The 24879-nt window shown below is 45.9% G+C and overlaps 1 protein-coding gene across 1 annotated transcript in view; it reads right to left on the reverse strand.

The window, feature by feature from the left end:
* The window catches only part of LOC144247731 (uncharacterized), a 58674-nt gene that overhangs the window by 18373 nt on the left and 15422 nt on the right, over positions 1 to 24879 (reverse strand). The window contains exons 29-41 of the mRNA XM_085559101.1: positions 24628 to 24738; positions 23973 to 24120; positions 23706 to 23809; positions 23079 to 23231; positions 22747 to 22857; positions 22108 to 22249; positions 21370 to 21935; positions 4448 to 4624; positions 4118 to 4228; positions 3483 to 3627; positions 3094 to 3191; positions 331 to 507; positions 1 to 111 (exon numbers count right to left, since the gene is read on the reverse strand). Of these exons, the coding sequence (XP_085415227.1) occupies positions 1 to 111; positions 331 to 507; positions 3094 to 3191; positions 3483 to 3627; positions 4118 to 4228; positions 4448 to 4624; positions 21370 to 21935; positions 22108 to 22249; positions 22747 to 22857; positions 23079 to 23231; positions 23706 to 23809; positions 23973 to 24120; positions 24628 to 24738 (2154 nt within the window). The remainder of the gene's footprint in view (positions 112 to 330; positions 508 to 3093; positions 3192 to 3482; positions 3628 to 4117; positions 4229 to 4447; positions 4625 to 21369; positions 21936 to 22107; positions 22250 to 22746; positions 22858 to 23078; positions 23232 to 23705; positions 23810 to 23972; positions 24121 to 24627; positions 24739 to 24879) is intronic.

Below are 24879 nucleotides of genomic sequence, written 5' to 3' on the forward strand. Positions count from 1 at the left end.
CCTGCTCTCTTCAGCCAGGCGGGCCAGATTATTGAAGCTGGGCATCTCATTTCTGTTCATGATGGAAATGTAGCAGGTGTTCTGTTGTGTGACTTTGGTTGCAATGACACCCTGTAAAATAAAAGTATTGATCATGTGGACTTCCATTTTTCATGTCTTGAGATGGGAGAAAACCATTTGTTAAAAGAGGAATGAGTGCTGGCATTTCCTACTTGAAATTTTGCACTCATCCTAGTCAGCATAAGGAAACGAGTCCTGTCTGTGGGACAGCTCTGCCAGGAGCCAGTCTCCCCACAGACGTTGTGAACAAGACCCCTCCCTGCCACTCACCGTGTTGTAGTTCCAGATGGTTTTCCAGGACCCGCTGAAGCTCCTTTGCTCAATGATTGCCACACGCCATTGCCTGTTGATAGTCACAATTTGGGACTGGCCACCAATGATGACTTGGGTGTGGTTGGAGATGCTGCCTTGTGTGTTGTTGAAGATGCCATCGGGAATCTGCTGAGACTAAAAGGACAAGGGAAAGAAGAAGTTTTGCCTTTGAAGGGAGACAGTGATGTCCCCAAGGCTTCTGAAAAATCCCTGCTACAATGGAAGACGTGCTGCCTCGGTGAGTGCCAGCGCTGCCCTCAGTTTTTTCCAAAGGACCCAGAATCAAGGCCGTGTTATTTGGCAGAGGCTGTAACAATTCTTTTCATGGATTCAATAAATCATTACTGCATCTGAGAGCTGTCATCTGATACCTCTAAAGGTTGATGACTGCAAGACGACTGGCCAGAGTTAATCCATGCTCAAGGTCCTGGATGGAAATTTCTCCTGACCCATTGCTGCGTTTTAGCATCTGCACCCTCAGGAAGGAACCACTCAGAAGAGGAGATGCCAGGCAAGAAAGGCAGCGGGTTGGCTTTGGGCAGAAGCTTCGGTTCCCCCCCCCCCACCCCGATTTGGTTAATCAAAGGTAAGGGTAAGGTTTTCTCACTTGTCCATTGCCAATGCCAGTGCAGTACTTCAGATCCACAACTCGCAGGACATCGAAGGTAATGCATGATCCCAGATTGACTTGGACTCCTTGGGAAGCAAGAATGGAAGAAGCAAAACCCCATCAGCTAATGCCTAAGACCTTGGCTGCCACTCCAATTGTCACTCAGATCTGACCTGAAGGACAGTGGCTCTTATAGAGACCCTGTTTCTTGGCTGGGCATTACAGGGGAGCTGTGTTTGAGCTGAAAAACTCTTGGCCCTAAATTCAGCCTCCTTAAGCTTCCTGGAAAGGATCTGTAAGGGTTTGGTTTGGGTTGTTTATGGGGCCTGTGACCCCACCCTGTTCCAGTCCAGACCTGCAAGGATGTTGAACCCTTTGTACAACTGCTGAAGCCCTTGGCTTCCCTGCAGCTCAAGGTGGAAAAGCAGCAATTATGCATTGGTCATTCCCAAGGGAAACAAATGGCAGGTCACTCAGAGACTGAATTCCTTTGCTTGCACTCACCATGAACTTCATAAGCCATGTAGGTGGTGAGTCCACTGCACATAGAGAAGACATCTGACCCATAAGACTGGAGGTTACTGACCAATCCATTGGTGACAAAGGTAATCTTCTTGGTAGGTCTTCCAAGACTGATCTGGTTCTAAAGAAGAAAGTACAGCATTCAAGAAGATCAGTGCTGGGATCTCTTTTCTGCTAAGAATATTCCCTAGGGGAAAGTCTGTGGAACAGAGAGTCGCTCTCTCACATCCCAAAGGAAAAGGAGAGTCAGGTAATGAGCATTTGCAATGCCAAGTTCATAGCTGACCAATTGATTTTGGTACTGAATAATCTGTGTAGGACTTTGAGATCTTCGCATGCCATGAGAATCAAGGCCCTTGAAGGGCTGGTCACATCAGGGTTTCTCAGCAAGCTGCAGAGCTCAACATCCTCAGAGAAAGAGAGGAGGGGAAAAGGAATTATATAGCCTCCTTCTCCTTACGGCCAAGTATTTCTTTGGAAAAATTCTTAAAACGCACTACTGTTGGGAGAAAGAAAATCCTGCCACTTGTGAAAACCTCATCCTGTCCAGAAGGAAAAGGCACATGAAGAAAATGATCAGTGATCTCCAGGGTTATGAATCTGCTACTCCTTGAGAACCTTACCCTGCTCTCTTCAGCCAGGTGGGCCAGATTGTTGAAGCTGGGCATCTCGTTTCTGTTCATGATGGAAATGTAGCAGGTGTTCTGTTGTGTGACTTTGGTTGCAATGACACCCTGTAAAATAAAATTATTGAGCACTCACACGTCAGCCCTTCACATGATGGAACTGGAGAAAACCCTTTATTAAAACAGAAACACATTCTGAGAGTTCCTACAGCAAACAGTGCACTCATCATAGTCAGAATAAGGAAAGAAGCCCCGTTCATGGGCCAGCTCTACCAGAAGCCAATCTCCTCATAGACTTTATGAACAAATCCCCTCGCTGCCACTCACCGTGTTGTAGTTCCAGACGGTTTTCCAGGACCCGCTGAAGCTCCTTTGCTCAATGATTGCCACACGCCATTGCCTATTGATGGTCACAATTTGGGACTGGCCACCAATGATGACTTGGGTGTGGTTGAAGATGCTGCCTTGCGTGTTGTTGAAGATGTCACCGGGAATCTGCTGGGACTAAAAAGACAAGGGAAAGAAGTTTTGCCTTTGAAGGGAGACAGTGATGTCCCAAGGCTTCTGAAAAATCCCTGCTACAATGGAAGAAGTGCTGCCCGGGGGAGTGCCAGCACTGCCCTCAGTGTTTTCCAAAGGACCCAGAATCATGGCTGTGGTGTTGGGCAGAGGCCGTAAGAATTATTTTAAGGATTCCGTGAATCATTGCAGCATTTGGCAGCTATCATCTGCTGCCTTTAGAGGTTGATGACTGCAAGAGGTCGGGCCACAATTAATCCATGCTCAAAGTCCCTGACAGAAACATTTACTGATCCATGGCTCTGTTTTAGCTTCTGCACCCTCAGAAATGAACCACTTAAAAGAGGAGATGCCAGGCAAGAAAGGCAGCAGGGTTGGTTTGGGCAGAAGCTCGGGTACCCCCCAACATTTGGTTCAAGAGAGGTAAGGATAAGGATTTCTCACTTGTCCATTGCCATTGCCAGTGCAGTACTTCAGATCCACAACTCGCAGGACATCGAGGGTAATGCATGATCCCAGATTGACTTGGACTCCTTGGGAAGCAAGAAAAGAAACAAAACCCCATCAGCTGATGCCTAAGACCTTGGCTGCCATTCCCATCATCCTCCTTAAGCTTCCTGGAAAGGATCTGTAAGGGTTTGCTTTGGGTCATTTTTGGGGGTGTGACCCCACCCTGTTCCAGTCCTGATCTGTAAAGATGTTGAACCCTTTGTACAACTGCTGAAGCCCTTGGTTTCTGTTTGATTCACGGTATAAGAGCAGCAATTGTGCATTGGTCATTCCTCAAGGGAAACAAATTCCAGGTCACCCAAACACAGAATTCCTTTGCTTGCACTCACCATGAACCTCATAAGCCATGTAGGTGGTTAGTCCACTGCACATAGAGAAGACATCTGATCCATAAGACTGGAGGTTGCTGACCAATCCATTGGTGACAAAGGTGATCTTCTTGGTAGGTCTTCCATGGCTGATCTGGTTCTAAAGAACAAATATCAGCATTCAGCAAGATCAGTGCTGGGATCTGGTTCCTGCAGAGCATGTTCCCTAGCAGAAATAGGGGGAGGCTCTCTCACACACCAAAACAAAAGGGTGTCTGGGCTGAAGCAGCAGCCATGCAAAGTTCTGAGCTGACCTCTGCAGTTTGAAACTGAAAGGCCTGTGAAGGAATTTAAGATCTTGGTATGCCAAGAGAAATAAGGCCTACAAAGAGCTGCTCAGAGAAAGAGGTTTCAGTGAGCTGCAGAGCTCACGGTTCTCAGAGAAATCAGATCTCAGAAAGGGAATGTGCAACCATTTTCTCCTTTCAGCAAAGCGATCCTTTGGAAAAATTCCCAAGCCCCACTACTGTTGAGAGACAGAAACTTCTGCCACTTTTGATCGCATCATCCCGTCCAGAAGGAAAAGGCACATGAAGAAACTGATCAGTGATCTCCAGGGTCATGAATCTGCTACTCCTTGGGAACCTTACCCTGCTCTCTTCAGCCAGGCGGGCCAGATTATTGAAGCTGGGCATCTCATTTCTGTTCATGATGGAAATGTAGCAGGTGTTCTGTTGTGTGACTTTGGTTGCAATGACACCCTGTAAAATAAAATTATTGATCATGTGGACTTCCATTTTTCATGTCTTGAGATGGGAGAAAACCATTTGTTAAAAGAGGAATGAGTGCTGGCATTTCCTACTTGAAATTTTGCACTCATCCTAGTCAGCATAAGGAAACGAGTCCTGTCTGTGGGACAGCTCTGCCAGGAGCCAGTCTCCCCACAGACGTTGTGAACAAGCCCCCTCCCTACCACTCACCGTGTTGTAGTTCCAGACGGTTTTCCAGGACCCACTGAAGCTCCTTTGCTCAATGATTGCCACACGCCATTGCCTGTTGATGGTCACAATTTGGGACTGGCCACCAATGATGACTTGGGTGTGGTTGGAGATGCTGCCTTGCGTGTTGTTGAAGATGCCACCGGGGATCTGCTGAGGCTAAAAAGCCGTGGGACAGAAGATGTTTCACTTTTGAAGGCCAACTGTGATGTCCCCAAAGCTTCTGAACCATTCCCCCAACTTCTGGTACATTAAAATGGAAGATGTAAGGTTTTCTCACCGGGATATTGCCATTCCAATTGCCATTGCCATTGCAGTACTTCAGCTCCACAATTCTTAGGACATCAAGGGTAATGCATGATCCAGGATTCTCCTGGGGTACATGCAAAGCTAGAAAAGAAAAGACAAAACCCCTTGAGCTGATGCAGAAGACATTGGCTGATCTTCTGCAGGAGGGTGGTGGTGTTGCTCAGAGCCAGCCAGGTTCTGAAGGATTGCAGCTCTGGGAATGTTTGAGCTGTGCAAGGGACAGATTCTCTTGCAGTCCCCAGAGAGCACCGGCTCTGTGGCTCCGCCAGGAATGCTCACAAAGACCTGCTCTTGAACACCCTTTGGGATTTCCTGTGCAGAATTTGGGGCTCTATTGTACTTTGTCCTGAGAGTCCCAAAGGCTGGGCATTGTATGGTGAGGCTGCTGCCAGTTCATGGGCCCAATCTTGTGTGCTGTGATGTTCTGGAAGAATCCTACCAAGTGTAGGTCATTTTAGCCCCAGGGAATGGGATCATTGCCCCGGGCAAAAAGTTACAGGGGATGAAACCACTTGGTTTAATATTGTGAAGTACAAGGTTTTGTTTGCTGCCAGGGTCAACTGATTACCAATCTCTGCTTTGAAGGGTATCAGTTCTTAGAACAACCCTTTTTCTTGACTGGGTATTACTGGAAAGTGCATTGTGAGTCAAAACACTCCAGGCCCCAATTACAGCCCCATTAAGCCTCCTTGGTAGAAGCTTTAAAGGTTTATTTTGGGTCACTGATGGGGGCTGTGACCCCTACCCTGTTCCTGTCTCAATCTGCCAAGGTGACAAACCCTTTGTGCAACTGATGAAGCCTTGGTTTCTGTTTGGCCCAAAGGGGAAGAGCAGCAACTGTGCCCTAGTCATGCCCCAGGAGACAAAAAGGCCAGATCTGTAGCACTCAGAATTCCCACACTTACACTCACTGTGAACTTCATAAGCCATGTAGGTGGTGAGTCCACTGCACATAGCCGCAATTTCTATTCCGTAGGAGTTGAGGTTGTTGACCAATCCATTGGTGACAAAGGTGATCTTCTTGGTAGGTCTCCCAAGACTGATCTGGTTCTAAAGGACAAAGTACAGCATTCAGCAAGATCAGTGCCTGCAGCTGGCTCCTCCAAGGGCTATTCCTCACTCTGGAAGGAAGGATGACTCGGGGCTGGGTGTTGGAGTCCCAGCTGCCTTTAGAAACGCCTTTCAGTCCCTGGGACACTCTGGGCCCACCAGCAAGCCCTGAAGGCAGCTCCCAGGTCAGGTGGTTCTAAGGGAGTCAAGGTGCAGGGAGCCAGCGGGGAAGCGCTGAGGAGGAGGAGTGCAGCTGCTCTGAGGAGCCAGAGCTCCTTCCAAGGCACTTGCTCAGTCGCTGCCCTCGCCCCTCAGGGGCACTCGGGCTGTGGCTGGCAGGAGGAGTCTCCTCCTGATTCCCTTCTGCCCTACTGCTCTTCCTGCTATTTAAAGTGTGGTTTTTTTACAGACTCAGTTCTCAGACTTCAGTGGGAGCCAGTGTTTAGCAAATGTGAATACGCTGAATGCTGAGATAATTTTTATAATGTCTGTGCTAATGTGGATAGCTGAACTAAAGAAACATTGAGCATAATTTTCTTCAAAATGTTTGACAGCTTAATTAAAGATTTTCTCGGCAATACTGCAATATTTGTTCTTCCTCATTTAGAATGTCTGAAGAAAAATTATTTTTTTATACTTTGATAATGTGATATTATGAAACATACTTAGTGAAAAATATAAATCACAGATATTAAGACAGTAAACAAAGAGTGAACTGTACAATAATTTACATAATTTTAAAAATAATCTAATCTGGGATTTGAGCTCAATATGCGAACCTGCACTAAAGGCATCTAAATAAGGATATTTTAGGTTTTGAGTATTTACAAATAATATAACTGAAAAATATTACCAAAAGCATCAGCAATAAAATGTCTTTTTATTTGCCCATTGTTCAAGAAAGTTTAGAAAAAAGCAGTGTTCCAGAAAAAAAAATGAATATCAACTACAGTACAGATTTTGAATCTTACCCTGTTCTGTGAAGCCAGTTGGAGCAGATTTTCAAAGCTGGGCATCTCATTTCTGTTCATGACAGAAATGTAGCAGGTGTTCTGTTGCACCAATTTGGTTGCAATGATGCCCTGTAATGAAAAGTTATTGACCACCTGCAATTTAGTTTTTCCACCCTTGGGATTGGAGAAAACCCTTTGTTAAAAGAGGAAGGAATGCCAACAGTCGCTGCCCCAAATTATGGTCTGCAGACAGTCACAATAAGGAAACAATCCCCATCCCTGGGCCAGCTCTACCAGGAGCCAATCTCCTTACACTCTTTGTGATCAAACCTCCTCCCTGCCACTCACTGTGTTGTAGTTCCAGATGGTTTTCCATGAGAAGTGCTCGCTCCTTTGTTCAATAACCACCACACGTGTTTGGCTACTGAGAGTCAGATTTTGGAAAACGCCACCAACAGAGACCTGGCAGTTGTTACCCGTCTGCTGAGACTGAAAAGCAAGGGAAAGAAGATGTTTAGTCTTTGAAGGGAGGCAGTGATGTCCCCAAAGTTTTAGAAAACTCCGTGCTACATTGGAAGGCCTGCTCTCTGGTAAGTTCCATCACAATCTGCAATTGGCCACTAGTGATGGGGACCTCAGTCTTTACCCCAAGGATAACCTGCTTTTAAGTTTTGCTGAGACTCAATTAAAAAATGAGACTTTTTTAGATTTTCAAACTAGCCAGCCATCTCCTAAAATATTTATAAAAATCCTTGCTAGACTAGAATAAGTTCGACCATATAGAGAGTGTCAGAGTTTCATCTGTCAGAGAAGATTCCAATTTGTTTTCTCCAAAGGGGAGGTGAAAGAATCAAGGAGATTTCATGAAGCAGGGAGCACAGAAAGAGCAGCAATGTGGAAATTGTTCATTTGTACTCACATAATCAGCAAGGGCTGGATTCAGGATGAGTCCAAGAAGGACTGCAGTCAAAATCTGAAATGAAAATCAAATACAAAATGTAACTGCAGCTCTGGCTGACAAATCTGGCCATTACAATCCTCCTCCCCTTTTCCTAATCTGATGTTCAAGGCTCCTCTTTGGATCCTTTTTTTGCTTTCAACCTGGGATTGCACCAGTGCCCCCAAAGGGAGGCACCCTTGCTTTAGCCCAGGGTGCTCAAAGCAGACACATTTCACACTTGCTCTCTCAAGAGCTGTTTCTCAGACCTGTGCAGGCACACACAGGTATTTTACAGGAGTGAGGAGAAAGCTTTGCCATTTCTCCTGCTCTGGCACTACAGGGAAGGGCTTGATGCACTAGTGCAGTGCTCCAGTGGTGCAAAAGCGTTGACAAGAATGGGCATGGATTAGGCTTCCTGTTTTCTGAATCAGGTACAGCCAAGCCGTGAAGAAATCCTTACCTCCTCAGCTCCTCTGGGGAGCAGGGGCTCAGCTGCTCCTTCTGCAGGAGCACAATGGCCCCAGAGAGGCAGAAGCCCTTCTGAGAGAGAAAGGAACGGGTTTGAATCAAAGTTTCAGTGTGTAAGGAAGAAAAGCATGCATACTTACAGGGAGATGCATCCTGACTGCAGAGCTGATGCTCCTGCAGGTAGAAAGAGCAGCGTGAACCCTCCACCTTTTATATGTTTTCAGAATTAGGCGTGGACGGGCCAAATGTTGCAATAAAATTATTTTGTGATTTGTATCCCTGCTGCATTTCACTGAAAATTATTTCCTGGTGTAACTACTTGATAAACATGGGGATTGTACTTCTGCAAATTTTGACCCAATAATTATCAGATAAAGCTCCATTTCTAGTAAAGAATTAAATATGCTTTGTAGTAACTTGCTGGCATGTACTAATTACTTCTGAAACTTCACATCAAACTTACAATCAGATATAGCCTTGACTTTAGGCAAACAAAAAAACCTGCTTTCAATTAGTCTGAATAAACAAAAGCCTATATGCACTTCATGTTCTTTGTAACCATAGCACCCACAAAAATACATGCCCCAAGTACAACATGGCCACTGAAAACTGTTTTACAAGAATCACAGAGAACCCACAAGAATCATCAGGTCCAGCTCCTGGGCCTGCACAAGAACAATTCACAGGAGGCCCACCTGAGAACATTGTCCAAACACTCCTTGAGCTCCATCCGGCTTGGTCCTGTGACAACTTTTCTGGGGAGCCTGTTCCAGCTCCCAGTCACCCTCTGGGTGAAGAATCTTTTTCTGATATCCGACCTAAACCTGCCCTGACTCAGCTCCAGCCATTCCCGTGTCACTGATTACAGAGAGCAGAGATCGGAGCTGTTTCTCCATCACCCCTTGGGAGGATACGGACGAGCTCCATCTCCCCTCCGTCTCCTCCAGCGGAACACACCAGATACCCTCAGCTGTTCCTCCCGTGGCTTCTCCTTGAGACCGTCTTCATAGCCCAATGCCAAGTTTTCAATTTCATCCTCTGAGCAACCCGGGTCTATGGCACGGAAACAACCTTTTAGCTGTAATCCAGCAGCCTGTTTTAAAAGGCAGTATGGCTAGGTGCAGGGGTTTATACACAAAAACAAGGTCTACACGTTGTTGCACGTGCAGTATGAAATTGAACACTTGTCTCAGTTTCACTTTTTGAATCTTCAAGCCCAAAGTGATGTTCTTGATACATACACCAAACGGGCATTACGTTTAACAGGCTGCTTTACGTGCAGCAGCACTGGTGTGGATTTGTGAGGGGCGGACCGCGCTTTCCCCCCCTCACTGCTGCCCTACCAGAAACACTGACAGAAGCCCTGTCCACGAGGAATTCGCCCTTTGCTCAAGGAATAAAAGATTGTGCTTTTGCTCAAGGAATAAAAACAATCGTACTTTTGCTCGAGGAATAAACGATCATACTTTTACTGCGGTGCGGGACGGCTGGAGAGGGCCGGAGGGAGCGGGGCTGAGGTGGCGGCGGGCCATGAGGGGATGCTGGAAAAGGGCGGGAAAGCCGCTCTGAGGCGGCACGGAGGAAAGGAACGCGGGGATGCTGGAAAAGAGTGGGAAAGCCGCTCTGAGGCAGCGGGGACAAGAGGAACAGGAGGATGCTGGAAAAGGGCAGGAAAGCCGCTCTGAGGCGGCAGGGACGAGAGGAACGCAGGGATGCTGGAAAAGGGTGGGAAAGCCGCTCTGAGGCAGCGGGGACAAGAGGAACAGGGGGATGCTGGAAAAGGGCGGGAAAGCCGCTCTGAGGCGGCAGGGACGAGAGGAACGCGGGGATGCTGGAAAAGGGCAGGAAAGCCGCTCTGAGGCGGCAGGGATGAGATGAACAGGGGGATGCTGGAAAAGGGTGGGAAAGCTGCTCTGAGGCGGCAGGGACGAGAGGAATGCGGGGATGCTGGAAAAGGGCGGGAAAGCCGCTCTGAGGCGGCAGGGACGAGAGGAACGCGGGGATGCTGGAAAAGGGCAGGAAAGCCGCTCTGAGGCAGCGGGGACAAGAGGAACAGGGGGATGCTGGAAAAGGGTGGGAAAGCCGCTCTGAGGCGGCAGGGACGAGATGAACAGGGGGATGCTGGAAAAGGGTGGGAAAGCCGCTCTGGGGCGGCAGGGACGAGAGGAACGCGGGGATGCTGGAAAAGGGTGGGAAAGCCGCTCTGAGGCGGCAGGGACGAGAGGAACGCAGGGATGCTGGAAAAGGGTGGGAAAGCCGCTCTGAGGCGGCACGGAGGAGAGGAACGCGGGGATGCTGGAAAAGGGCGGGAAAGCCGCTCTGAGGCGGCGGCGCCTCAGCGGACCCGGCAGAGCGGCGCTGGCACGTTTATGTCGTTGCAGATTGGTTGATTTACAGTTTTTCAGGTAATTTTTATTCACAAGACTGGTATTAGGTCTTCTGGTGGTGTGTCCAATAAGAATATCTATTTTGTGTTTTAAAAAAAAAAAAAAACAAACCCTCAGAAATCAGGCTCTCTCAAAATCTCCAATTTGTCTGAAAATACGTGAAGGAATTATAACAATTTATTAGATTGTGTGATAGCATTTTAATTATACTCAAATCACTCTTGAACATTTTTTTGTTCATAGTTTTTCAGGTGTTAACTTTATATTCTGTCTGCTGTAGGATGAGCAGAAAAACAGACTTAAGACTTGATAAAATCCTAACACTTTGTTACACTGATTTGAAATGCTTATGGGTTGGGCTCACAACTTAAATTTCAGTGAAGCACAGGCCTCACCCTTGTTGAGAGAGAGCTTTCCTGGCATGGTAAGCAACTCCAATCTTCTGCATTATTAAGAATATTTCTAGACCTGTGTACTTAAATAGACATTTTGAGAGTTGCAGTATTGATGTCTCCTGAGGCTCACTGGAGTTTTTGTGGCATGTCCCTATTTAGAAATCTCTTTTTCAGTCTCACTATCTTCTTCATCAGTCAAAACCAGAATCAATTTAAATTCTCTACTTGATCAGTCAAAACCTGAACTAATTTAAATTTGATTAGCAAACATTTGAAATGTAATGACGTCCCAGTTAGAGCAAGAAACCTTGCAGGGTGTCATATTGCAAGCCCATTCCCTGGGTCTGGAAAGAGCAAATGCTTTGCTTCATTCGTTCCACATTCTGTGCAAAAGTTTGAAGTTACTGTAGGACACATGGTGAATTAAGGCTTTTCGTGAAATGAAAAAAAAAAAATGGTTGGAGATGTATTAAGCATTACAATGTATAGTACTTTTATAAAAGCAGGAATCTGTGATGTTAAAGCAGTTTTGTGGGCAGCTGGACTTTGCTGACAGTGTTATACTCTCCTGGGGACGGTATTGCAGCAGGCAAGGTATTGCAGGTATTGCAGCTGCCAGGAGCATCTGTGCCCTGCTATTCCCTGCCTGGAGAACCAGGAGAAATATAGGTTGGATATTAGGAAAACGGTTTTTACTGAAAGGGAGATAAAGTACTGGAGTGGTCTGCCCGGGGAGGTGGTGGAGGCGCCGCGCCTGCATGTGTTTAAAAGCAGACTGGATGTGGCACTGGGTGCCATGGTCTAGCTGCGGTGCTGGGGCTGGTTTGGACTTGGCGATCTTGAAGGTCTCCTCCAACCCTGTGTTTCTGTGATTGTGTGTGATTCCCTGTGTGATTCCGTGTGTAATTCCGTGTGTGATTCCATGTGTGGTTCCATGTGTGGTTCCGTGTGTGGTTCCCTGTGTGATTCCTGTGTGATTCCCTGTGTGGTTCCCTGTGTGATTGCCTGTGTGGTTCCCTGTGTGGTTCCCTGTGTGGTTCCCTGTGTGATTCCATGTGTGATTCCCTGTGTGGTTCCCTGTGTGATTCCCTGTGTGGTTCCCTGTGTGATTCCATGTGTGGTTCCCTGTGTGATTCCCTGTGTGATTCCCTGTGTGCTTCCCTGTGTGCTTCCCTGTGTGATGCCCTGTGTGCTTCCCTGTGTGATTCCCTGTGTGGTTCCTGTGTGATTCCCTGTGTGATTCCCTGTGTGGTTCCTGTGTGATTCCCTGTGTGATTCCCTGTGTGATTGCCTGTGTGGTTCCCTGTGTGGTTCCCTGTGTGATTCCCTGTATGATTCCCTGTGTGCTTCCCTGTGTGGTTCCCTGTGTGATTCCCTGTATGATTCCCTGTGTGGTTCCCTGTGTGGTTCCCTGTGTGGTTCCCTGTGTGATTCCTGTGTGATTCCCTGTGTGATTCCCTGTGTGATTCCCTGTGTCATTCCCTGTGTGATCCCCTGTGTGATTCCCTGTGTCATTCCCTGTGTGATTCCCTGTGTGATCCCCTGTGTGATTCCCTGTGTCATTCCCTGTGTGATCCCCTGTGTGATTCCCTGTGTCATTCCCTGTGTGATTCCCTGTGTGATCCCCTGTGTGATTCCCTGTGTGATTCCCTGTGTGATTCCCTGTGTGATTCCCTGTGTGATCCCCTGTGTGATTCCCTGTGTCATTCCCTGTGTGATTCCCTGTGTGGTTCCCTGTGTGATTCCCTGTGTGATCCCCTGTGTGGTTCCCTGTCTGGTTCCCTGTCCGGTTCCCTGTGTCATTCCCTGTGTCATTCCCTGTGTGATTCCCTGTGTGCTTCCCTGTGTCATTCCCTGTGTGCTTCCCTGTGTCATTCCCTGTGTGATTCCCTGTGTGATTCCCTGTGTGATGCCCTGTATGATTTCCTGTGTGCTTCCCTGTGTCATTCCCTGTGTCATTCCCTGTGTGCTTCCCTGTGTGCTTCCCTGTGTGATGCCGTGGTCGGAGCGGGCAGCGCTGCCCCAGTTTGCCGGCGGGGCTGCCCCGCCGGGCTCTCTCTGTGCTGCGCGGTGACCGCGGGGCTGCGAGATCGGCATCCCAGGCTCTGCCCAGCTCCCGTCCCGGCTGCCCGGGGGCGTCTGCGATCATCACCCGTGACAGGGCTCACGGCCCCAGGGACACATTCCCGGTGCCTCCCCGCAGGATCAGAGAAGAGGGCTGTGCCTGTGGCATCCCAAGGAAAATGCGGTGTCAGGTTAGAAAAGGAGAGGAGAGTGTCTCCAGAAACTGCAGGCAAGGCAGACAGGAGCGGTTCTTTAAATACTGCAACCCTACCGTTGCTTTTCTTTGGAGGTGTAAAAAATTCTTGTGTGTACTTTGCTTTGATTTTCAGGTCAGTTGACCCTTAGAGTGCCCAAAAGGCTTTTTCTAAAGAGAGCAAGCTGCTGTGTCCTTCCTTTAGAGCAACCCTGGGGTGCTCCCGGTGGGAGTCTCTTGGAGTGACTCCTTTCCAAGAGCAAGGAAAAGGCTCCTGATTGAGGAGGGAAGGGGAAGCTGTGGTGTTTTCCAGACAGAGCGAGTTGCTGAAGTTTTCAATGAAGAAAGTGGGCTCGGGCTTTTTGCTTTACTTTTAACCTAACTATAATTTGACTCTTTCAAATTTCCAACTTGCAGTTGCTTAGTGTATGCTTCTTTTCTCCTGTGTTAAACCTTTATTAAACATTCTTGAATGGCATCTGTGTGCATCTCCAGACTGCCTTTAATACACTTCTCAATTCTGTTATTTTCACCTTGATTTCTGGGTTCATCAGAATAATAGTTCATCTGTGTATTTGCAATTTGCCAGATGGCATGACAATGCTTATTTCTAAAATAAACAATTGCAATACTTAGTATGTTGCTAAGATGTTAAAATAAAAATAGCTTAGTTATGCTGATCTCTATAAAACTTTAGTTCACCAGATTTTAAATGGTTAATGTAGAACATATAGCAAAGTAATAGGCAGTTAATTTATCTTAACTTTCAAGTGTGAAATATCTTGTTCTAAGAAATCTGAGTCTGATAAGAACTTTCATACTGAAAGAAAAAGAAATACTGATTAGACTGAGAAAATAAGAGAACATTGTAGTGGAAATTTTTCCAACTTAGTGTTGGAAATGTACCAGGAAAAGTCACTTAAAAACTGAACTGCATCATTCTAAATGTATACAGTGAGCTCTTGTTTATTTTGGAACACAAAGGCTGTCAGTAGCAAACTCACCAGGAGCTGGGTAAGCAAGGTAGGAGGGAATTCCTGTGCACAGGGCTTGGATGCATTTTCCAAATGGGCTCATTTGGAGTCTGTTCCTGGAGATAATGAAGTAATTCTCTCTGGGTGGCAATTGGTAGCCCAGGTCTCTGAGCATTCAAAGAAACAAAGCCAGAAAACAGTGTTTGGGAAAACCAGCTCTAGAGTTCAGAACCAGTACACATTTCTTTGGTTTGGGGAAAGGAGTTATCCTGGGAAATGCAACTTTTGAAGGAACTTTTAGAGCGACTCAGCCCTGCTGAGAAAGTTCTCTTCAGTTCTTGGAGACTTTTCCCCTGAGTGTGTAGGAACAATTGCTTTTCACTGACAATCTTTTGCCCCACTGTCAACCACCATCCTACCTTGTCTCCTGGAGGTGGTGTAGGAAAGGGTTTGCCAAGCCAAAACCTCTTGCTAGTTGAAGCAATAATGGAGGTGTTCTTTGAAAACACCTTGGTTGCAACGTAGCCCTATTAAAATGAAACAAAACCCCCTTTATGTTGCAAACAATATACAGGGAAAGAGAAGTGCGTAGCTGGAGAGAGGCACTGGTTAAAAGTGCAAATAGTGCAAATATTGGTCCTTTCAATTATATTGTTTAGGCAAATGTGTCATGGAGGCTGACGAGAGGCTTTGGTAAATGGTAAATTGCCTCCTCCAGCAATGCCACGTGTAGGATGTGTTCTCCTGCTTAGAGCAGGTGAAGGAATTTGCTGCTGAAAAGCTAACACAGCACACAGTGGGCAGCAGAAACAGTCCCAAGGCTAAAGGAGCATGCTTTTAAGCATCTGCTCTGAAATCTGGTGAAGTTTTACAGAATGAAAGAATCAGGTTGGAAAAAACCTTTGAGGTCATTGAGTGCCACATCTGGTCTTTTAAACCCCTCCAGGGACAGTGACTTCACCAGCTACCTGGGCAGCCCATTCCAATGGCCAGTCACGCTTTCTGTGAGGAAATTCTTCCTAATGTCCAGCCTATACTTCCCCTGGTGCTGAGTCCTCTTGTCCTATTGCAAGAGGCCTGGGAGTGGAGATCCATCCCACCTGGCTGCACCCTCCTATCAGGGAGTTGTAGGGAGTGGTAAGATCTCCCCTGAGCTTCTTCTCCAGGCTAAACACCCCCAGCTCTCTCCACGTAGGGCTTGTGTTCCAGACCCTCTGCCAACCTTGTTGCCCTTCTCTGGACACTCTCCAACATCTCAACATCCTTCCCTTTCATGGGAAATGATAGGTTTTACTTACAGGGAACTTCATTTGGATGGCAGGTCTGGCCAGCTCTGCTGCTAATTGATGTGTACTCTTGCTTTTTATACATAATATCCCAAAGTTAAATCTGAAAATGGGTTTGCCTTATTGGCAGGTGCCCTGTGTTCACAGAAGCATGACGAGTTTCCTGGGGAAGTGCTCTGATAAGAGGAGGCTTTGATACCTGCCTGATTGAATTCATGGCATACAGGGAGGTGAGAGGAAAGTGGTCATGGTAAGCTCAGTGTATTGAACAGTCACTTTTAAATTAAAAAAGAAATTATAAGCAGAAGCAGAGCACAGATTCCCAGGAAACTTGTAGTGATGCTTTGTGCCAATGTGGCAAAGGACTCAGCCAGAAGTTGTGCCTCTGACCAAAAGCAACACTCAAACCAAGGGGGTGGTATTCGTGCTATGTTAAAAAAGTTACATGAGTCCCTAGAGATCACATGGTCAGTTCTAAATCATAGGAATTGCCGAGTTCTTCTGCTGCCCTTCCTTCCTGAGCTCATTCAGGACCTGCTTTCTTCTTGTCAGACACGGTCCCTTAATCGTCACAGAGCCTCTTCAGGAGAGTCACACCTGATTATGGACTAAGGGCTGATTTGAGAAAGGGACCAGAAACTAAAGGTAGCAAAACATGTGTGAGGGAGGAGCAGTGACATGAGGCATTTTATATCCCCTGTTGTTTGGGAAGTAGATTTTAATCTTTCTCTGAATTTGATATACAGAGCCGTGGCCCAGGAGCCTGTGCTCATTTGGATTTGTTTCTTTGCTGTGCCTTTTTCAGGTTTCAGAAGCAGCAGTCCCAGAGGAGCTCACTTCCCAATTCCCCAAGTGCTTTGTATTTGACAGTTCTGCCAGTCCCCGTGTGCTGATTGTGCCCTTGGCTGCAGTTCAGGGTAGGTTTGCACACTAAAGCTTCCTGTGTAGTGCCAGACTGGCCTGATGGGGACTCAGTGTCTCTCTGATCTGATGTCTCTGAACACTCTTCTCCTCTGCCATCCATTGCCAAGGATCATTATTGCAGCTTTTCCTGGAAAAGCCAGGGGATCTTACTTTGTTTGGGAAGGGGAGGCCCAATTGTCACTTGTGCTGCTCAGGGCCACACTCTGTCCTTGTGCTCCTGCCTGGCGCCTTGCTGGAGCTCTGTGAGTGCTGAGGAGGTGCAGCAGTCTGCCAGCTGTGAGCAGAGTGCTCGGCTTTTCATCTGTTTCACATCCACTTCATCCTTTACTCGAGGTGTCAAATACAGTGAATGAAAGCAATAAACTACCAAGAGGGGGGATTTACAGGTCTTCTAATCAGACTGATTTCTGGATGTCAAATGGAGACAGGTTATGGCCTTATCTTCCAAGATACCAAACACACATCAAAGTCTTATTTTCATATGTTTATGTATGTTTTGTAAGAAAGTCCTCTTTTAGCCTCTGGAAATTCCATCAATTGAGCCCTCCTCAAGAGAGGCGAGACAAACCGAGCTGTACAATCCTCCTCCCTCCAGTGTCATTAGCAATGAGTTGGAAAGCAGCTTTGTCCCCGGCTGCCACCAGTCCAAGCCAACTTGGCCATTACAGAAATGGAACCCTGACCCTCCACATTTTCCCTCAGCTCCTGAGCACTTGAGCAGTTTGTGTGGCAAATGCAGATCTCAGGCACTTGCCATTAGCACAGCTTATGTAACCAGTGACAGTATCCAGGAAAAAGGACAGGTGTAGGGGGCTTTGCATAAAAAACCCTGTTTTATTTCAGTGCAGGTTTGTCTCTGTGTCCTTTTTAAAGCTCTGCTCAAGGCATTCTGATTCTGTAGTAAATTCTCGTCCCACTGTGCAGCAACCTCCCAAGGGTAAGAAACATTCCAGATTTCACCCTTTCCTCAAATGACTGTTTCATTCTGTGCACACACATTTTCATGTGTTTTTTCTACTCCTTGCAGTCTAGCAAGAGTAGAAGTGATGAAAATATTTCTGATTTCATCCTTTAAGCTGGAGCTTGAGGGTTTTCTTGTAAGTATGGAATGTGATTAATTCTGTCCTTGAGCCACAGTTTTCTAGGCTATGTCATGCTACCTTTATCTAGAACATGGCATGCCCACCTGAATGCAAATGCAAGCATGCAGAATTATGTTGATTTTTAGAGGTGTTGCTTCACTCTTTACCTTTTCTCCTACTACGTGCTGACTCCCTGGTAAAGTAAATATGTATGAAAAGTACCTGGAGAAAAACCCCATGTGTCACCTTGAGAGTTTATTGTGATCATATAATCTCAGCCTAACTTGATTGAAATCTTCCTTTTACATGTTTAAATTTCTGTTTGTTAATCAGACTTGAACTGAAATGCTGCAATTTTGCTTTTCACTTGAAGCTCAGGGTTCCCCTGTTTACCTGGTTTTTAGTGGATGACTAGTGTCAAATAATGGGTCAAAATTTTCTGGCAATTTTATAAGTAAAGATTAATTCTGTAGCTATATAAAGTAGAAGTACATGGGGATTGACATTTTGTCAAATTCTCTTGTTAGCTCAGCAGAAACATTACTCTGTTCCTAGCTTGATTTGTGTCCAATTCATACTACTGAACACTGGGAGGATCTCATAGAGAGAATCTGGAATTTGTTTCATCCACGTCAGTGTTCAACGTGATGTCCTGTAGCCAGTCTTTGCTATGCACTGGAAAATGGAGGGCTCTATAAGAACAACATGATACATTCCACAGAGACTGCCCTTGCCCTAAAGAAGGCAAATTCACTGCTTTGCCCTTCTTTCTTTCTGCCTTTTGTGCCACCTGAATCAAGATTCTTAACGTGAGGCATCTTTCCCCAAACTGGGAAAGAAGGTCCTAACTGTGAATGCCTTATTTGTACCATACACACCGTGGGGCTTGCCCAGCTCTTTGTCTGTGCCCTGTGTTGAGAGCTGGCAATGAAAAGAGCATTTGAAGGGCTCAAATGGGGCAGAAGTGAGACAATAAAAATATTTCCATGGAAATTTCAAAGATGATTGAAGGGTAGAGTAATGAGAAACAAGCCAGAGGTCATCTATGCAAAAGGTTTTTAATTGAAAGCTCTAGTCAACAAATGATCTGTTTCAGCTTCTGAACCATGAAGAACAAAACTCTTGAAAGAAGAGATGTCAGGGAAGGACGGTATCAGGGTTGGCTTTGGGCAGCGGCTCCGAAGGCTGGATCTCAGTTCAAGAAAGGTAAGGGTTTCCGACCTGTCCATTGCCACTGCAATACCTCAGCTCCACAAGTCTCAAGACGTTAAGTGCAATGCATGGTTGTTGATTGTATTGGGGTACTTTAAAAAAAACAAACAAAAAAATTACAATTAATTAATGGGGAAGATATTCTTAGGTTATCGATTAGAGCTCATTTTTGTTGCTTGAAGTAACCTAGGTAGTCCATAGCCGCTATATAAGAAATCATTGAATAGACAAAGAATCTCTTTGAAGTGATGATAAAACACTGGGTCTGTAATACAGAAATGAGAGAACAAAGGTGCTTAGAGCTACCCTTTCTCTTAATGTAGACATTGCTGAGGATGTCAGTGTGCAAAATCCTACGCAATAACTTAAGCCACCTTGAATTTCACAGAAAGGGCTAGCAGTGGTATAGATTAGGTCATTTGTGGAGGCTGTGACTCTGCCCTTGTTTTGGTCCTGAGCTTTGGAGATGTCGAACCCTTTGTGCAACTGGTTGGTTTCTCTGCAGCTCAAGGTAGAGGAGCAGCAATTGTGCATTGGTCATTCCCCAAGGGAAACAAATGCCAGGTCACTCAGAGACAGAATTCTTTTGCTTGCACTCACCATGAACCTCATAAGCCATGTAGGTGGTGAGTCCACTGCACATAGAGAAGACATCTGATCCATAAGACTGGAGGTTGCTGACCAATCCATTGGTGACAAAGGTGATCTCCTTGGTCGGTCTTCCAAAACCGAACAGGTTCTAAACAACAAATACCAGCATTCAGCAAGTTCTCAGGAACTGGTTCCCTTCTAAGCCTCTTCCTAGCACTGGAAGGATGACTGGGGCTGGGTGTTTGAGTCCAAACTGCCTTTTAATCCCCTGGGGGCCTGTGGGACCACTGGCAAGCCTTGAAGGCAGCTGCAAAGGCAGAGCTCTTTCTAAGGGAGTCAAACCTTGAAGCAAGCCATGATCTATAGCTAAAGCTGAATCTTTTTGCTATGCCTCTAGTGATAACACTCTGCAAGTTTTCTTCTGCCCTCTACGTGTTCTTGTTCTTTAAAGCCTTGGTTTTTTTAAGGACTCAATTCTGAGTCTTCAGTGGCAGCCAGTGCCTGCCAAAGGTGAGTATGCTAAACACTGATCCCATTTTTAAAAGGTCTGCATTAATTTAGTGGGCAGAGCTCACGTTAACATGGTACTTGTTTGCAAACATTTTGAAAGATGATTTAAAATTTTTAGCTTATTGGGATATTTGTTCTTAATCAGCTACATCTAAACCAAAGAAATTAATTTTTTTACCATGCAAGGAATGGAAGAATATAAAGGGCACCTTACCACATATCTACATTCTTGGATCATAAAAGAGTATTAAAAAGAGGTAAGCATAAAAACTCATTGCAAATTATGTAAAAATTACCCAGCATATCTACAACGTTAATTAAAAATGAGAAATATTAACCTTAAAGATATTATTCTTATTTTTGAACCTTTTAAAATAAAATATAATTCAAAATAAATTGAACTACATAATTAACAGTGTGATAGAAATCACTTCTGAACATCTAATGCTTTTAAAGGCTTTGAAAATAGCAGGCTTCCACAGCTGTTTACGTTCAAATACTGAGCAACATTCCAAGTGACTCCTCCATTAAATTCTTACCCTCCTCTCTGCAGCCACTCTGACAAGTGCAGCAAACGTAGGCATCTCACTCCTGTTCATGGTGGAAATGTAGCATGTTCTCTCTGGCATCACTTTTGTTGCAATGACACCCTGCAAAATAAAATTATTTAGCACTCGCAATTCAGTATTTTTCCAACTGTGAACACTAGAATAAAGTTTGGATTCAAACAATAATAAATGCCAAGAGTTTCTACCCAATATCATGGTCTCAAAAATTTAAGATAAAGGCAACAATCCCAGCCACTGGGCCAGCTGTATGAGCAGCCAATCTCATTGTATACTTTTTGAACAAGCCCCCTCCCTGCCACTCACCGTGTTGTAGTTCCAGATGGTTTTCCAGGATAAATGGTTGCTCTTTTGCTCTATAATTGCCCTTTGTGTTTGGCTATTGATGCTTATGCTTTGTGAGACGCCAGAGATGGAGATATGAGAGTTCCCACCAGAGATGGAGATGTGGGAATCTCCATCAGAGATGATTTGTTGGTTGTTATCCCACTGCAGAGATAAGAAAACCACATGTTTTCAGAAAAACAAATATTTTCAGACTGTGCAAGTAGCTACATCTCACACCATGTATGTACAAAAAATCCTTGCAAAAAATATTCAGCGCTTTGATCTAGGGAGGGATAGCAGTAGAGGTGTATTTTCAAGTGAGGGAGAGAGATTTAAAATAAAAAAATAAACAAACAAAAAAAGTTGTGGCATTTCGAAGAGGATATAAGAATTCTTTTCATGGATTCAGTGAATCACTGCTGCATCTGACAGCTGTCACTTCCTGCCTTTAGACATTGATACAAGCTAGAGCAATGACCAGAGTAAATCCACAGTCAAGGTCTCTGATGGAAACCATTGCTCAATCAGTCATCTTTTAAAGCATCCCCACGTTCAGGCAGGAACATCCAACAAGATTAGATGCCAGGCAAGAAGGGCATTAGGGTTGGCTTTGGGCAGTAGCTCGGGTTACCATCCTTTGGGCTCATGAAAGGAATGCCTAACGTTTTCTCACCTGTCCAGTGCCATTCCAATTGCCATTCCAATTGCCATTGCCGTTCCAATTGTTGTTCCAGTTGCCATTACCATTCCAAATGTTGTTCCAGTTGCCATTGCCATTCCAGTTGTTGTTCCAGTTGCCATTGCCATTCCAGTTGCCATTGCCAATGCCATTCCAGTTGTTGTTCCAGTTGCCATTGCCATTCCAATCGTTGTTCCAATTGCCATTGCCAATGCCATTGCCATTCCAATTGCCATTCCAATTGCCATTCCAGTTGCCATTCCAGTTGTTGTTCCAATTGCCATTCCCATTCCATTGGCCATTCCATTGGCCATTGCCATTGCCATTCCAGTTGTTGTTCCAGTGGCCATTGCCAATGCCATTCCATTGGCCATTCCAGTTGCCATTGCCATTGCCATTCCAGTTGCCATTGCCATTCCAGTTGCCATTGCCATTGCCATTCCAATTGCCATTCCATTGGCCATTCCAATTGCCATTGCTATTGCAGTACTGCAGCTCTACAACTCTCAGGACATCCAGGGTAATGCAGGAACCCAGATTCACCTGGGGTCCTTGGAAAGCTGGAAAAGAAAAGATAAATCTGCTTGAGCTGATGCCTAAGAGCTTGGCTGAAGTTCTACAGGAGGGTTTCTTTGGGTTTTGAGGTGGAAGAGCAGCAATTGTGCCTTTGTCATGCCCCAAGGACAATAAAGGCCAGTTCATAACCCTCAGAATTCGCATGCTTTCACTCACTGTGGACTTCAGAAGCCAGGTAGGTGGTGACTCCACTGCACATAGCCGCGATGTTTATTCCGTAGGAGTAGAGGTTGTTGACCAGTCCATTGGTGACAAAGGTGATTCTCTTGGTAGGTCTTCCAAAACCGCCAATCAGGTTCTGAACATCAAAAACCGGCATTCAGCAGTTGCATGCCAGAAGCTGGCTCCTGCCAGGGCTCTGGGAGGACAACTCTGCACTTAAGTTTGATTCCCACCTGCCTCTGGGGACATTTTGTAATCCCCAGGGGGGCCTGTGGGGCCACGAATAGGCCTTGAATGTAGCTGCAAAGGCTGAGCTTGTTCTACAGCAGTCAAGGTGCAGTGAACTTGAGGGGATGTGGCGGAACAACAAAGGCACTAAACGGTTTCACAAAGGACAGGTTTGCCCAGCAAGCTGCAATGGCCAACATCCTCAGGAGAAGTGGGAAAGAGAATGATGCAACCGTTTCTTTATGGAAAGCATTTCTGCTATGCATTTCTCCACTTCATTACTTTTAAGAAAAAGGAAACTCTGTCACTAGGTACAACCTGACCTTATCTAGAAATAAAAAGCACATGAAGAAATGGCCCAATGATCCCTATGGCCAGGAATACACTGCTCCTTTGGAAGCTTACCCTGCTCTCTTGTGCCAGGCGGGCCAGGTTATCAAAGCGGGGCATCTCATTTCTGTTCATGATGGAAATGTAGCAGGTGTTCTGTTGCGTGACTTTGGTTGCAATGACGCCCTGTGAAATGAAATTATACAGCACTCACAATTCTGTTTTTACCAACAGCTAATATAGGGATAAAGTTAGGATGGAAAGCCAACTAACAAATGCTGAGTGTTAGTGCCCAAAAGTGTGGACTCCAATCATTCAGAATTAAGAAACAATCACCATCCCGGGGCCAACTGTATGAACAGCCGGACTCCTTGCGTGGTTTTTGTAGCCCCCTTATTGCCACTGACCGTGTTGTAGTTCCAGATGGTTTTCCAGGACCCGCTGATGTTCCTTCTCTCAATGATTGCCACACGCCATTGCCTGTTGATGGTCACAATTTGGGACTGGCCACCAATGATGACTTGCGTGTGGTTGAAGATGCCGCTGGGAATCTGCTGAGACTAAAAAGGCAAGGGAAAGAAGATGTTTTGCCTTTGAAGGTAGACATTGATATCCCAAAGCTTCCCAAAAAATCCCTCCTACAATGGAAGAAGTTTTGCCCCCAGGGAGTGCTGGCACTACCCTCAGTCTTTTGCAAAGGACCCAGGATCAAGGCAGTGGCAGTGGGCAGAGGCCTTAAGAATTCTGTTCTGGATTCTGTGAATCATTGCTGCATCTGACAGCTGCCACCTGCTGCCGTTAGAGGCTGATGCATTCTAGATCACTGGCCAGAGTAAATCCACGTTCAACAGCTTGGTTGGAAACCACTGTTCACCCACTGGTCCCTTTAAAGGCACTGAAGCTTCAAGCAGGAACTTCTCAAAAGAGGAAATGCCAGGCAAGAAGGGCTGCACGGTTGGCTTTGGGCAGCAGCTCAGAAGACCCTCACCCCACCCCTATGAGGTTCAAAAATGTAAGGGCTAAGGTTTTCTCACCGGAAAATTGACACTGCCATTGCCAATGCAGTACTGCAGGTCCACAACTCTCAGCACATCCAGGGTAATGCAGGATCCCAGATTCACCTGGGGTCCTTGGAAAGCTGGAAAAGATAAATCTGCTTGAGCTGATGCCTAAGCCCTTGGCTGAAGTTCTACAGGGAGGGATTCTTTGGGTTTTGAGATGGAAGAGCAGCAATTGTGCCCTAGTCATGCTGCAGGAGACAAAAAGGCCAGGTCTGTAGCACTCAGAATTCCCACACTTACACTCACTGTGAACTTCATAAGCCATGTAGGTGGTGAGTCCGCTGCACATAGCCGCAATTTCTATTCCGTAGGAGTTGAGGTTGTTGACCAATCCATTGGTGACAAAGGTGATTCTCTTGGTATGTCTTCCAAAACCGCCAATCATGTTCTAAACATTAAAAACCACCATTCAGCAAGCTTAGTGCAGAGAGGCAATTCCTGCTAGGCCTGCTCCTCTGCAATGATGAATCAGGGCTGGGTGTTTGAGTCCCACCTGCCTCTAGGGACACTTTGTAATCCCCTGGGGGGCCTGTGAGACCACTAGCAAGCCTTGGCAGGTGCTCCAAAGGGACAGAGCTCATTCTAAGGGAGTCATGGTGCATGGAACTTGAGGTGAGATAGAAGCACAAAGAAAGCACTAAAGAGCTCCACAAAGGATGGATTGGCCCAGCAAGCTGCAGAGCATAACATCCTCCAGGAAAGTGGGGGTGGGAATAATGCAGCATCTTTCTTTTGGAAAACATTCCAGCAACAAATTCCTAATTGGCATTACGTTTGAGAGAAAGGAAACTCTGCCACAAGACGCAACCTGATCATGTCCAGCAAGAAAAAGCACATGAAGAAATGTCCCAGCGGTCTCTACAGCCAGAAACCTGCTACTCCTCCAGAATCTTACCCTGCTCTCTTGTGCCAGGTGGGCCAGGTTATCAAAGCGGGGCATCTCATTTCTGTTCATGATGGAAATGTAGCAGGTGTTCTGTTGCGTGACTTTGGTTGCAATGACGCCCTGTAAAATAAAAGTATTTAGTTCTCAAATTCAATTTCTTTCAAGTATTAGTATTGGGATAAAGTTGGGATGGAAAGCATAAATAATGCTGAGATTCACTGCCCCAGACTGTGGACTCTAAAAGTCAAGAATAAAGACACA

Source organism: Lonchura striata, chromosome 22 (assembly GCF_050655825.1).
Source record: "Lonchura striata isolate lonStrDom1 chromosome 22, ASM5065582v1, whole genome shotgun sequence".
NCBI lineage: Eukaryota > Metazoa > Chordata > Aves > Passeriformes > Estrildidae > Lonchura > Lonchura striata.